Source organism: Notechis scutatus, chromosome 8 (assembly GCF_049901735.1).
Source record: "Notechis scutatus isolate UNSWTSFEM ecotype Mainland chromosome 8, rNotScu1.2, whole genome shotgun sequence".
NCBI lineage: Eukaryota > Metazoa > Chordata > Lepidosauria > Squamata > Elapidae > Notechis > Notechis scutatus.
Genome location: NC_142016.1, coordinates 17,828,617 through 17,840,400, shown reverse-complemented (window position 1 = coordinate 17,840,400; position 11,784 = coordinate 17,828,617). Strand labels below are relative to the sequence as shown.

General features: G+C 47.0%; 1 protein-coding gene across 1 annotated transcript; it reads left to right on the top strand.

Annotated features, from left to right (window-relative positions):
• The first annotated feature begins 292 nt into the window (after positions 1-292).
• UPK1A (uroplakin 1A) lies at positions 293-11,765 on the top strand. Its single transcript, XM_026679493.2, has 7 exons — positions 293-391; positions 818-1,018; positions 7,470-7,544; positions 8,268-8,375; positions 9,010-9,189; positions 9,312-9,395; positions 11,721-11,765. The coding sequence occupies exons 1-7, from the start codon at positions 317-319 to the stop codon at positions 11,763-11,765; spliced, it is 768 nt and encodes a 255-aa protein (XP_026535278.2). The 5' UTR covers positions 293-316.
• Positions 11,766-11,784: the final 19 nt, after the last annotated feature.

Below are 11,784 nucleotides of genomic sequence, written 5' to 3'. Positions count from 1 at the left end.
AGAAAACACAAAAAACTGTATGTATCAACATATATACAAATGTACATGCCATGGAACACCTGGACACAAATAGCTTGTTAGCTAACTGGCAAACTTGTTAGCTAACTGGCAAACCAGAGCATATTAACATTTTATTAAGTGCAGATGTGGAAGGTATTAAAGAAGCTGGCTTGTGCAAATGTCCTTTACTCCAAAGAAAGCGAAAGAATTGAGAAAAGCAATGATTTTTTTCCCTTTACATAGCAAATCATTATGTTTGTTTGTTTGCTTCCCTTCTGCAGAATTTGAGGTATCCAAGAAGCCATTCCTGGAAAACATGGCGGAAAACATGGCAGAAAAGAGATCTCCCTTTGTTGTGGGACTATTAGTGATGGGCAATATTATTATTATGGTAAGAGACCTGCAAGCAATACAGTAATGTATCTCAGCAATGGGAAAATTCCTGGGTTTGACTTTGGGATCTGAAAAATAAAATGGGGAATAGAATGACCTAGGTCATGTTTCTGATTTTAAAAAATGTCTTTGGAATGTTGTCTGTTGACCATCGTTCACTGTATTTTGTTGAATGAATCATCGTTGGCCACATTCCCATTAACCACCATGGTGGGGTTCATATAACATGCGAGATGCACAATTTGAGCCCCCTCCCTCCCCCCCAAAAAAATTGCACAGGACCCTGAAAAGGTGTGGGTGTAGCACCGAGAAATTACAAAAGGAAGCTGAACTAAAATCACTCCCCTTGGACATGCTCGATAACAAAGAATCTGGTTTGATTTCTGGTAGTTTGGTGACTAACAACCTTCCTCTGTTTCTACAGCTTTCAGGGCTGGCACTTTGTGCTGAGTCAATTTGGGTAACAGCTGATCCCTATAAAGTTTACCCCATCTTGGGGGTCAGTGGCAAAGATGATGTCTACGCAGGCGCCTGGATCTCCATTTTCACTGGGTTTTGCTTCTTCTGCGTTTGCGTCTTTGGCATCATCAGCCTTGTGAAACACAACCGCCTCATGGTGTTGTTGGTGAGTACAGTAGCAAGAAGAATCAGACTTCTCTAAACTCTATGTTTTCTCAACTTAACTCTGGCTAGCGATGGGAAAAAGCCAGGTCAATACAAGTAGTCCTTGACTTACCGTGATAATTGAGTCCAACATTTTCATGGCTGAGCAAGGGAGTTGTAAGTTTTGCCCCATGCACGACTTTTGCTGCAGTTGTTCAGTGAATCACTGTGGTTGTTAAATGAGTCACAATGTCATTAAGTGAATCTGGCTTCTCCCATTGACTTTGCTTTCTAGAAATTCAAAATGAAATTCAATGTAGAGAAAAGTAAAGTCCTACACTTAGGCAAGACAAAACCAAAAGTACACATATAATTGACTGGGTGAAACCAGGCTCAATAGCAGTAACTGTGAGAGGGATCTTGGAGTCTTAGTGGACAACTGGCTAAATAGGAGCCAGCAGTGTGCGTCACTTGAGAACCGTTTCTCAGGAGGTGGACGTCTCTGTCAGGTCTGAGAGGATGGGGTGTTGGAAGATTCCTTTGGGTTCAGTTCAGCAGCCAAAAAAGCCAATGCAATCCTAGGTTACATCAACAGAAGGATATAATCGAGATCAAGTGAGGTATTAATACCACTCTATAAAGCCTTAGTAAGACCACACCTAGAGTCCTGCATCCAGTTTTGGTCACCACACTATAAAAACGATGTTGAGACTCTAGAAAAAGTACAGAGAAGAGTAACCAGGATGATGAGGGGACTGGAGACCAAAACATACGAAGAACGGTTATAGGAACTAGGCTTGGCTAATCTAGTGAAGGATTAGGGGAGACATGATAGCAGTCTTCCAATATTTGAGGGGCTGCCACAGAGAGGAGGGGGTCAAGCTATTTTCTAAAGCACCCGAAGGCCAGACAAGGAACAATGGATGGAAACTGATCAAGAAGAGATTTAACCTGGAAATTGTTCTGTGCGATTGGTTAAGGCGCGCGACGACCGGATTGGTCGAGCGAGCCGCACTGATTGGTCTGCTGCGAATCCCCCGCGATTGGTGGAAACTAATCGCGGAGATTCAAGCGGTGTCATTGGTCAGCGACCGCCGCGGCTCGAGAATAAAAAGCCGCAGTTTTTCCCTTAAAGCTTAAGCTGTACCAGGAGCCAATAAAGAGCTGAAACCAAGTCACTGACTCCGAGCTTCCTTTCTCGACGGACACGACACTGGCGACGAGGGTGGGATCCAGAGAATAACCACCGAGCACGTGTCCCGAGGAAGACAAAGGACCGACGAGATGGCCAGCATGACCCCACCAGCACCCTTCAACCCCGCTACCGAGGACTGGGAATCGTACACGGATAGATTCCTGATGTTCCTCGAAAGTAGCAATTTGAAGGATGCGAACGGGCAGAAGAAAAGGGCCGTCTTCCTCACACACTGCGGGCCCGCAGTGTTTAAGATGGCCAAAGCCCTCGCGAAGCCAGAGGACGTGAAGGCGATGGACTGGGCCGATCTCGAGCCACTCCTTCGGGAACCACTACGCCCCGCTGTGCCCATCCTCATCCGGCGGGATGAGTTCTATCGGCGAACCAGCGGCAGGATCGAGAGCATTAGCGACTTTATAGCCGCCTTGCGAGACCTAGGGGATGTGCGAGTTCAGGGACCTGGACGATGTCCTCCGAGCCGCGTGGTCTAGGCCTCAGGGATCAGGCACTAAAAAGTCGACTGATGGCGGCAACATCGACCTCGGGGACGCCCTGGCGAAGCTTCCGCAGCGAAGCCACCCGGAAGTCAGCAGCCAGACTGGAGGGCAGACAACTGGGGACCACACTGAAACCCCGAGACAAGCCGGCCGAGAAACCACCACACACCACGGGACCTGACTCCGCCTCGCCGATACCACCCAGACGAGGAGGAAGACGTCCACCGACTACAAACAGGGCGGGACGGCGGCGAGATCAACGGGTGCGTGAGTCGGGGAACCAGTGCGCGGGTGCGGGGAAACCACTTTCGATCCGTGCCGTTTATCGACGCTGATCTGCCGGCAGTGCAACAAGAAGGGCCACATCGCCCGAGTCTGCCGACTCAAAGACACCGCCCCGGCCGGAGAACCAGCAACCGGGCGGGACACCCCGAACAGAGATGCCGCGACTTGCTGGAACCGAGACAACCGAGGGCGGGGGGCGGGGAGGCGACAGAGGAGAAAAACCCGCCAGGCGGTCACCTCGGCCATGCACCATCCCGGAAGGTCTAGGAGGTGGCATCGAGGGACAGGGTGGAGGACTCGGATCCTACCTCCCATGGTGCTGAAAGACTCAGCGCCTGGTGCCAAACATCCAGAAAGGGACTGGGCAGCGTCTCAAGGCTTCGGGAGATCCCGTCATTGGGACCGGACAGTTGGGTGTTTCAAAACGCACCTCCCCGACTTCGTGGACCGGACCGACCCAGCCTTTAGGACTCATGGTTCGCGCCCTGGGTAGTCACGGGGTAAACCCCACCACAGAGGCCGCTGGGAGCGCGCGTGTTTGGTGTCAGCGCCAAGCAGGGGACTAGAGGGGCCTAAGGTTAGTTCAAAGGGGCGGCAAAGGTGAAAAGGTGCAGCTACCAGAGCAAGTCGAGTTTCTGGGTACCTCCTGCCGATGGCTCCCCCAACGGAGCAGGTCAGTAAAGAAGCCCCCCCAGACAAACAGAGCTGCAGGCTTTTGGGCGATTTTTCTGTGTTCGCCCTAAAGGGCACGGGAGCCTTGTAGGCCCTGGACAGGCCATGGCCTGGGGAGGGGGGCACCGCATTCAAGAATACCAAGACCTGCTCACCTGGGTGGCTCTTCAGTTTGAGACCCCCCTCGCCGCTGCTCACCATTTGGCGGGCCCCTCAGCCTACACTCCCAGGCGAAAAGAAGCACCCCTTCAAGAACACTCAGCAAACCCGAACTACAGCCAATTAGATAAGGAGGCACTGGCCATCGTCGCAGCAGTAAAGAAGTTCCACGAGTACCTCTACGGCCGCCGATTCACCCTCATCACGGACCACAAGCCGCTGCTAGGCATCCTGGCGGGAACAAGGCCACCCGAACATCCTATCCCCCAGGATGACAAGGTGGTCTGAGTTCCTCGCCGCCTACGACTACCGGCTCACACACAGACCGGGTAAGACGATCTCCCATGCGGGACGCGTTGAGCCGCTCGCCGCTTCCCGACCTAGGCGACGATCCAGCTCCCACGACGACCACCCTCAGCATAGAGACATTGCGGACCTACCCATAACCGCGTCAGACATTGCCCGAGAGACTAATAAAGACAAGCGTCTGGCGCGGTATTACATTGGGTAGCAAAGGGATGGCCAGAGAAAGACAGCGATGATGCATTCAGGACATTCCGAAACCGGCAAACAGAACTGTCACTACAGAAAGGTTGTTTGTTATGGGGGACAGGGTGGTCATACCGGAAAAACTGCAAGGGAAGGTATTACAATTATTACATGAAGGGCACCCGGGATTGTGAGGACTAAAGCTTTAGCCAGAAGCTATGCTTGGTGGCCAGGTATGGACAAAGAGATCGAGGCCTGGGTAGCCAAGTGCTCGCGCTGCCAAGAAACCAGACCAAATCCCCCGCAGCACCAATTTTAGAATGGGAAACGCCCAGGGGACCATGGTCGAGACTCCATATAGACTTTGCCGGGCCCACAAAAGGGAACACATTCCTCATCACGGTGGATGCTTACTCCAACTGGCTGGAGGTAAGCAACATGAAGACCACCACAACAGATGCAGTAACCAAGGTCTTAAACAAACTCTTCGCAACCCACGGTCTCCCGGATGTCATCGTGTCAGACAACGGACCCCAGTTCACCTCGCTGGAATTCGAAAGATTCCTAGCGGAGCGAGGCATACGACACGCACTGACAGCGACGGCGCATCCGGCGGCCAATGGTAGGGCAGAACGGATGGTTCAATTTACAAAAAGAACCCTCCAAAAGATCGAACACGGGGACATACAAGAAAAAATAAATAAAATGCTCCTAATACAACATATCACCCCTAACACAACGACTAACAAAAGCCCGGCAGAATTACTAATGGGGAGAAAACTAAGGTCACCACTCGACAGACTACACCCCACATACAACCCGGAAAAACCCCGGACTCATCTAGCAAGCACCGGGTTTTTGCACCAGGCGACGCAGTCTATGCAAAAAACCTTACCGGAGACCCACTATGGGTACCGGCAACTATAACCCAACTGACAGGACCCCACTCCTACCGGCTACAGACAACCGACGGACAAACATGGAAACGCCACATCGATCAAATAAGATCAAGAACAAAAACACAACCGACACGCAACCAAACACAGACGACACCGATAACACAAACCAAGAGGGGAGGGAAGACACAGAGGATCAAATAGGAAATAACCAGCAATACTCACCAGTCAACAGCCAGCCGAAGTCTCACCAGGAAGGAACAGCCAGGCCAGCTCAACCAGCCCGGAAAGACCAGGCAGGAGCGGCGAAAGTCGCAGTTCGACCAACCGGGTAGACCGGGAGGAGCTGCAACAAGAGGCCCAGCGACACCTTCCAGGGGTTCCATCGACAGGGCCAAGAGAAACAGAAGTCCCGACCGAACCGGCCGGGAACCAAACAACAACTAAGCTGCGCAAGTCAAGTAGACAAAATACGAAGCCCCGCCTACCTACGGGACTACGTTACGTGGGACCGAACCAAGAGGAGGGGTGTTCTGTACAAGTCAATTTACATACTCGTAGCCCGCGTCGCGGTTGGTTAAGGCGCGCGACGGCCGGATTGGTCGGCGAGCCGCACTGATTGGTCCGCTGCGAATCCCCCGCGATTGGTGGAAACTAATCGCGGGAGATTCAGCGGTGTCATTGGCGCGACCGCCGCGGCTCGAGAATAAAAAGCCGCAGTTTTTCCCTTAAAGCTTAAGCTGTACCAGGAGCCAATAAAGAGCTGAAACCAAGTCACTGACTCCGAGCTTCCTTTCTCGACGGACACGACAGAAATAAGGAGAAACTTTCTGACAGTGAGAACAATCAACCAATGGAACAGAAGTTGCCCTCAGAAGTTGTGGGAGCGCCATCACTCAAGACCTTCAAAAAGAGATTGGACTGCCATTTGTCAGAAATGGTGTAGGGTCTCCCACTTGGGCAGGGGGTTGGACTAGATGACCTCTAAGATCCCTTCCAACTCTGATTGTCTGTTATCTGTTAAGCCAGCTGGGAAGTTTACAAAGGGTGATCATATGACCCTGGGAAAGTTCAACTGTCATAAATACATGAAAATTGCTAAGCACCTGATTTTTGATCACCTGACCATGGGACTGCTGCAATGATCATGTGACAAACAGGCATAAATCACTTTTTTCAATGCCATTGTAACTTCAAATGAATGGTTGTTAAGTTGAGGACTATCTGTAATGCTTTCTCTTTTCTACGGGAAGAGATGAAGGTCAATGCAAGTGAAGCTAACCAAGACAAAGTAGAAATGACTTGGAATATAGAATTGTATAGCTCCTGGTTTGTGACTCCATTGTTGTCTCTAGTCAAAAAAAGTACTTGTATTTTTCTAAGAATCTATCTGATCAGAGAGTTTTTTCTGGTGAGACCGGTCTATCAGGGCAACCTGGTCTACCCAGTTATGGGACGGAGCATATTGCTTCCGCTTTCGCCTTTCATCCCCAATCCAGGAGCCTCCGCAGGCAGCCAACTTTCACGACAAACTATTTTTTGTGTTGAATTTATGTTTACTTTTATTACCCTTTATTTCTTTGTTGGTAAACATAAATTCAATACCTGATCAGAGCAAAAACACCAAAAGCACATTAGCAATTTAGCTTGTAATCCAGTACATTTCGGTCTTAGCTGTTCCTCTCCAGCAAATGGAATGCACATACTGTCTCCATCAGTTAAAATGGTGTAAATAATGAACATTCATCAAAATCTCTTCTAATGGATTTGTTTACCCCTCTTTGAAAGTCATGCCATCATCATGTCCAACTAGAGCATGGGACATCATCAACAATAGCAACAAACACCTGCGTTATCAACAAATCAAAGGATACAATAATTATTAATATAGTATAGTCTTTATTGACATTGTACATCATATATACAGTGAAATTGGCTTAGCCTCTCTGGTACGATCCATAAGAGAAAATACAAAACTACATAAATAGTATAGAGAATAATCTCTATACAAGTAATTGGTGGGGAAAAGACTAATCATAAGTTTCCTTATGTATGTGGAGTGATTGTGATTGTGTTTAAGAGTCTGACAGCCATGGGTAGAAGCTGTTCTTAAACCTGTTTGTCCGGCTGGCTATGCTTTGATGTCTTCTGCCCAATGGTAGAATTACCTCTAATTAATTATCTCTAATCCATGGTGAATATCCTGGGGGAAAATATCTCCAGGTATGTATTTTTTTTTAATTCAAATTGAATCTTATTCTCTATTTTCTTATTTTTCAGTACCTGGTACTGATCCTGGTTGTCTACTTATTTGAATGTGCCTCTTGCATCAGCTCCTACACACATCGTGATTTTGTAAGTACAGGGTGCAAATTCTTCCCAAGTTGGTCTTCTAAAAGCAAGATTTTGGCTCGCTCCACTTGGACAGAAGTACACAGTCTTCCCCAATGTCTGCTTATATCCTGGTGAATGATCCATCCAAAACATAATTCAGTCTGGGAATTTTAATGAAGCTTCATTTGTGTCCTTTGTCAGCCCTATTATTCTGATCAACTTGGTAGGCTTGTATAGTGTATAATATGGGAATAGTATATAATTGGTGAATTTCTTTGAACTGTTGGCTCTTCAAAAACTTTCATGATAACCAAAGCTTGGAGAAAGCTTATACATTTTTGTTCACAAATAGACAAGAAAAGGCCATAATTGCTTATTATAAGGATATGGATCCTTTGATCCTACAGTTCACATCAGTTCAATTCATACAGCTTTCACTTCTGTTGCTGAACTGGTATAAGATAGTACTAACTGATTTATGGAGGTGGGGGGAATCATTTTGCCTCATTCTAAAAGACCAAGACAATCTAGAAACATTTGGGCCTTTCTTCTCTTTTTTGAATGGTGTTTGTTTTCCGTTTAAAAAGAAAAGTCAGAATTGCTGTGCAGAAAGAAATGTATTTGGAAATGTAGAAATCTGTTTACATATCTTTATGTAAGCTGAAACTTTGGAAGTGAAATGTTTGTGTACCTGGGCTTGGGGAATGTAGTTGACCAACATTCTCTCCTTCTTCCCTACCCCAGGTAGTATCAAATTCCAGACTGGTAACCAAGCAGATGCTGAGCTACTATACATCTGATACACCCCAAGGCCGGGAACTCACCCAGATGTGGGACCGTTTCATGATGGAGGTACATATCATTGTCCAGCCTGTGAGAACGCCCTTGCCTTGTGTCCTTCACCCAGACATAGCTCCAGAATGTATACATGTAGGGACTGTGAACGCAATGCAACTTTTCTGCCAAGCCGAGTCAAAATGCTAGTGACGGAGAGCTGAACTCTCTGGTTTTTCTTTGAAGATGTTTGAAGCTCTGAAGAAGCTTCTTGGATGAGAAGAGAAATGTCTTCAAAGAAAAACCAAGAAAGTCCACTTGCCTCTTGAAAAAGCACCTTTGGGACAACCTGGACCTGGACAACTCCGTAGACATTTAGTGATTGGGAACTTTGAAGATAGGGAAAAGATTGGAGTGAAACTGAAAGGCAGTATTAGGTATGGAGCAATAACTAGGCTCAACTACTAGCCAGAAGAAGAAGAAAAATAGTTCCCATCAGCTCTCAGTTCCTTGCAAAAACTGATAAGCTTCAAAGCTGTGAAATTCAAAATAACTCAAATCAGTCTTAACTTTCTAAACAGAAGAGTTGGGTGGCAGAAGGCCTAGTCAAGAGAAAGTAATACCCCAAAAGGCAGCCAAATGTCCTTTATAATGTGGCTCTTCACAATAAATACTGTGTATGATCTTTTTTTTTCCCCCGGTTCACTTTTAGCAACAATGCTGTGGTGCCAATGATCCCTTGGACTGGGTAAACTATACCTCGGTCTTTCGAAGTAGATACACTGAAGCAGTGGCACCTTGGCCATTTTACTGCTGCAAACGTGATCGAAACTTTATCATCGTCAATGAGGAAGGTTGCAGATTGGGGCACATTGATTACATCCACACTAAGGTACCAAGCTCTTCCATCTTTGTACTGATGTTTACCTGCCATTTTTACTTTCTTGGGGATATTGGTACCGTTGGCAGCTTCCCCTTCAAGGCAACCTCACTGGTATGTTCTTTCCTTCTCAGGGCTGCTTTGAACACATTAAGCATGCAGTACAGAGCTATGCCTGGGGCGTCTCCTGGTTTGGTTTCGCCATTCTTATGTTCACAGTAAGTCCTAGCAGAAAGGCTTGTTTGGATGTGCTGGGGCTGCAATTCCAAAATTATCTGGTGGGAACTGTAGGAGCGATGGCTTAAGAACTCAGAGATTGAGGAAAGGTTGTAGCTTGATAATTGAGAGACCATTTTTCTGAAGTTTCCATGAAGCTTATCCTGAATGTTTACTCCACTCTATCTAAAGGTAAAGGTTCCCCTCACACATATGTGCTAGCAGGGGTGGGATTCAAAATTTTTTAACAACCAGTTATGTGGGCGTGGCTTAGGTGCTGGGCGTGGCTTGGAGGTCATGTGACTGGGTGGACATGGCTTGGTGGTCATGTTATTGGCTGGGTGTGGCCAATTCTATATCACTCACATTGAGGCACGCATCTCCTCGCCTGGCCTGTCATGACTGTGGGGATGCTGTAACAGTTGTAAGTGTGAAACATGGTCATAAGTCACTTTTTTCAGTGCCATTGTAACTTTGAATGGTCACTCACTCCACACAAGCAAAGTACCAGCAAAGGAGGGGAAAAAAGAGAAGTTCCAGAGACAGGAAGTCTAGTCCTGCCAAGAATGTAATAAGGGTTAACGGAGAGGCAGTTTCTGTAAGCAACTCCAGAATGTTTCCTTCCTGCCTTCCTTACAGGATTAGGCCAGTAATTTCTTCTAACAACCGGTTCTCCAAACTGCTTAGAATGTTAACAACCGGTTCTAGCGAATAGGTGCGAACTGGTAGAATCCCATCCCTGTGTGCTAGTCATTTCTGGCTCTGGGGGGGATGCTCATCTCCGTTACAAAGCTGAAGAGCCAGCACTGTCCGAAGATGTCTCCGTGGTCATGTGGCCGGCATGACTAAACACCGAAGGCACACGAAACGCTGTTACCTTCCCACCAAAGTGCTCCCTATTTTTCTACTTGCATTTTTTTAACCTGCTTTTGAACTGCTAAGTTGACAGAAACTGGGACAAGTAACGGGAGCTCACTCCATTACACGGCGCTAGGGATTCGAACAGCCGAACTGGCGACCTTTCTGATTGACAAGCTCAGCATCTTAGCCACTGAGCCACCACACCCCTTATATATACCAGTCTACCTATCTCTCCTCAAAAACTTCTTCAGCATCCCAGTTTTCACAAGGATCAGCCAAGTGTTCATAGAAAACACACCAGCAGGGCTAGAACACCTCCTACTCAAGAATCTCAATAGAAGACAATATATGTAGTTTGGGGATTGAACTGGGGAGTCATTGGTGCTTTCTTGAGCTTGGCTGTTTGTTTGCAGACATTTCATTACTCAACTAAGTACCATCATCCGTATGTCCAATGTGATGCAGATCTTCAAGAACTGATACCTAGCACATATTTCTGCTTGTTATACAACATCTGGTTGACGTGCCTTCAAGCCAAGCTTTCTCAACTAGTGTTCCTTAGGTATATTTGGCCTACAGTTCTTCACTGTGCCTACAAATTCAAAGAATACAATCCTAATTCATCCATAGGCCATCAAATAAGCAATGCTTTCAGAAGTCTTTCCCATATTGAGCTGTGGTGGCGCAGTGGTTAGAGTGCAGGCTACTGCAGGCTACTTCTGCTGACTGCCAGCTGCCTGCAATTTGGCAGTTCAAATCCCACCAGGCTCAAGGTTGAGTCAACCTTCCATCCTTCCAAGTTGAGTAAAATGAGGGCCCAGATGGTTGGGGGGCAATAGGCTGACTCTGTAAACCGCTTAGAGAGGGCTGTAAAGCACTGTGAAGTGGTATATAAGTCTAAGTGTGATTGCTAGGGAGAGAGGGAGGGAAGAAGGAAGGAAAGAAGGAAAGAAGGAAGGAAGGAAGGAAAATGAGGCGAAGAAAGGAAGCTATAGTGCCGTGGTTAGAATGCAATATTGCAGGCTAATTCTACTGACTGCCAGGAGTTTGATCTTAATGGGGCTCAAGGTTGACTCAGCCTTCCATCCTTCCGAGGTGGGCAAAATGAGGAGCCAGATTGTTGGGGGCCATAGGCTGACTCTGTAAACCGTTTAGAGAGGGCTGTAAAGCATTATAAAGTGCTATAAGTCTAAGGGCTATTGCTAATTGGTGTTTTCCATTTCCAAACCAACTTTAATTAGCTTGTGGTTTCTTACTCTTGGCAAGGGATTGGATTGGTTAATCTCTACAGTTCCTTCCAGTCCTTATGCTGCATGAGTGTGTGAGGATAAAATTGAAGAAGAGGTGGTGGTGGGACAGGTTATATAATTCATCTTGAAGTACTCAGGATGAGAAAACGGACTGCCATTACAAAAAAATTAAATAGGAGCTTGCAGTAAAAAAGGATTATTGTTGTTTTTCCACAGTGTCCTGTTGTTCTTCTGGCTATATACCATTACACCACGATGTGAACAATTCCAGCCAAATAAG

Bases quoted from the DNA above. Each gene is read 5' to 3' on its own strand.
- UPK1A (XM_026679493.2), top strand. From the start codon at position 317: ATGGCGGAAAACATGGCAGAAAAGAGATCTCCCTTTGTTGTGGGACTA. The intron at 392-817 runs GTAAGAGACCTG...CTGTTTCTACAG, and splicing joins TGGGCAATATTATTATTATG to CTTTCAGGGCTGGCACTTTG. The intron at 8,376-9,009 runs GTACATATCATT...GTTCACTTTTAG, and splicing joins GGGACCGTTTCATGATGGAG to CAACAATGCTGTGGTGCCAA.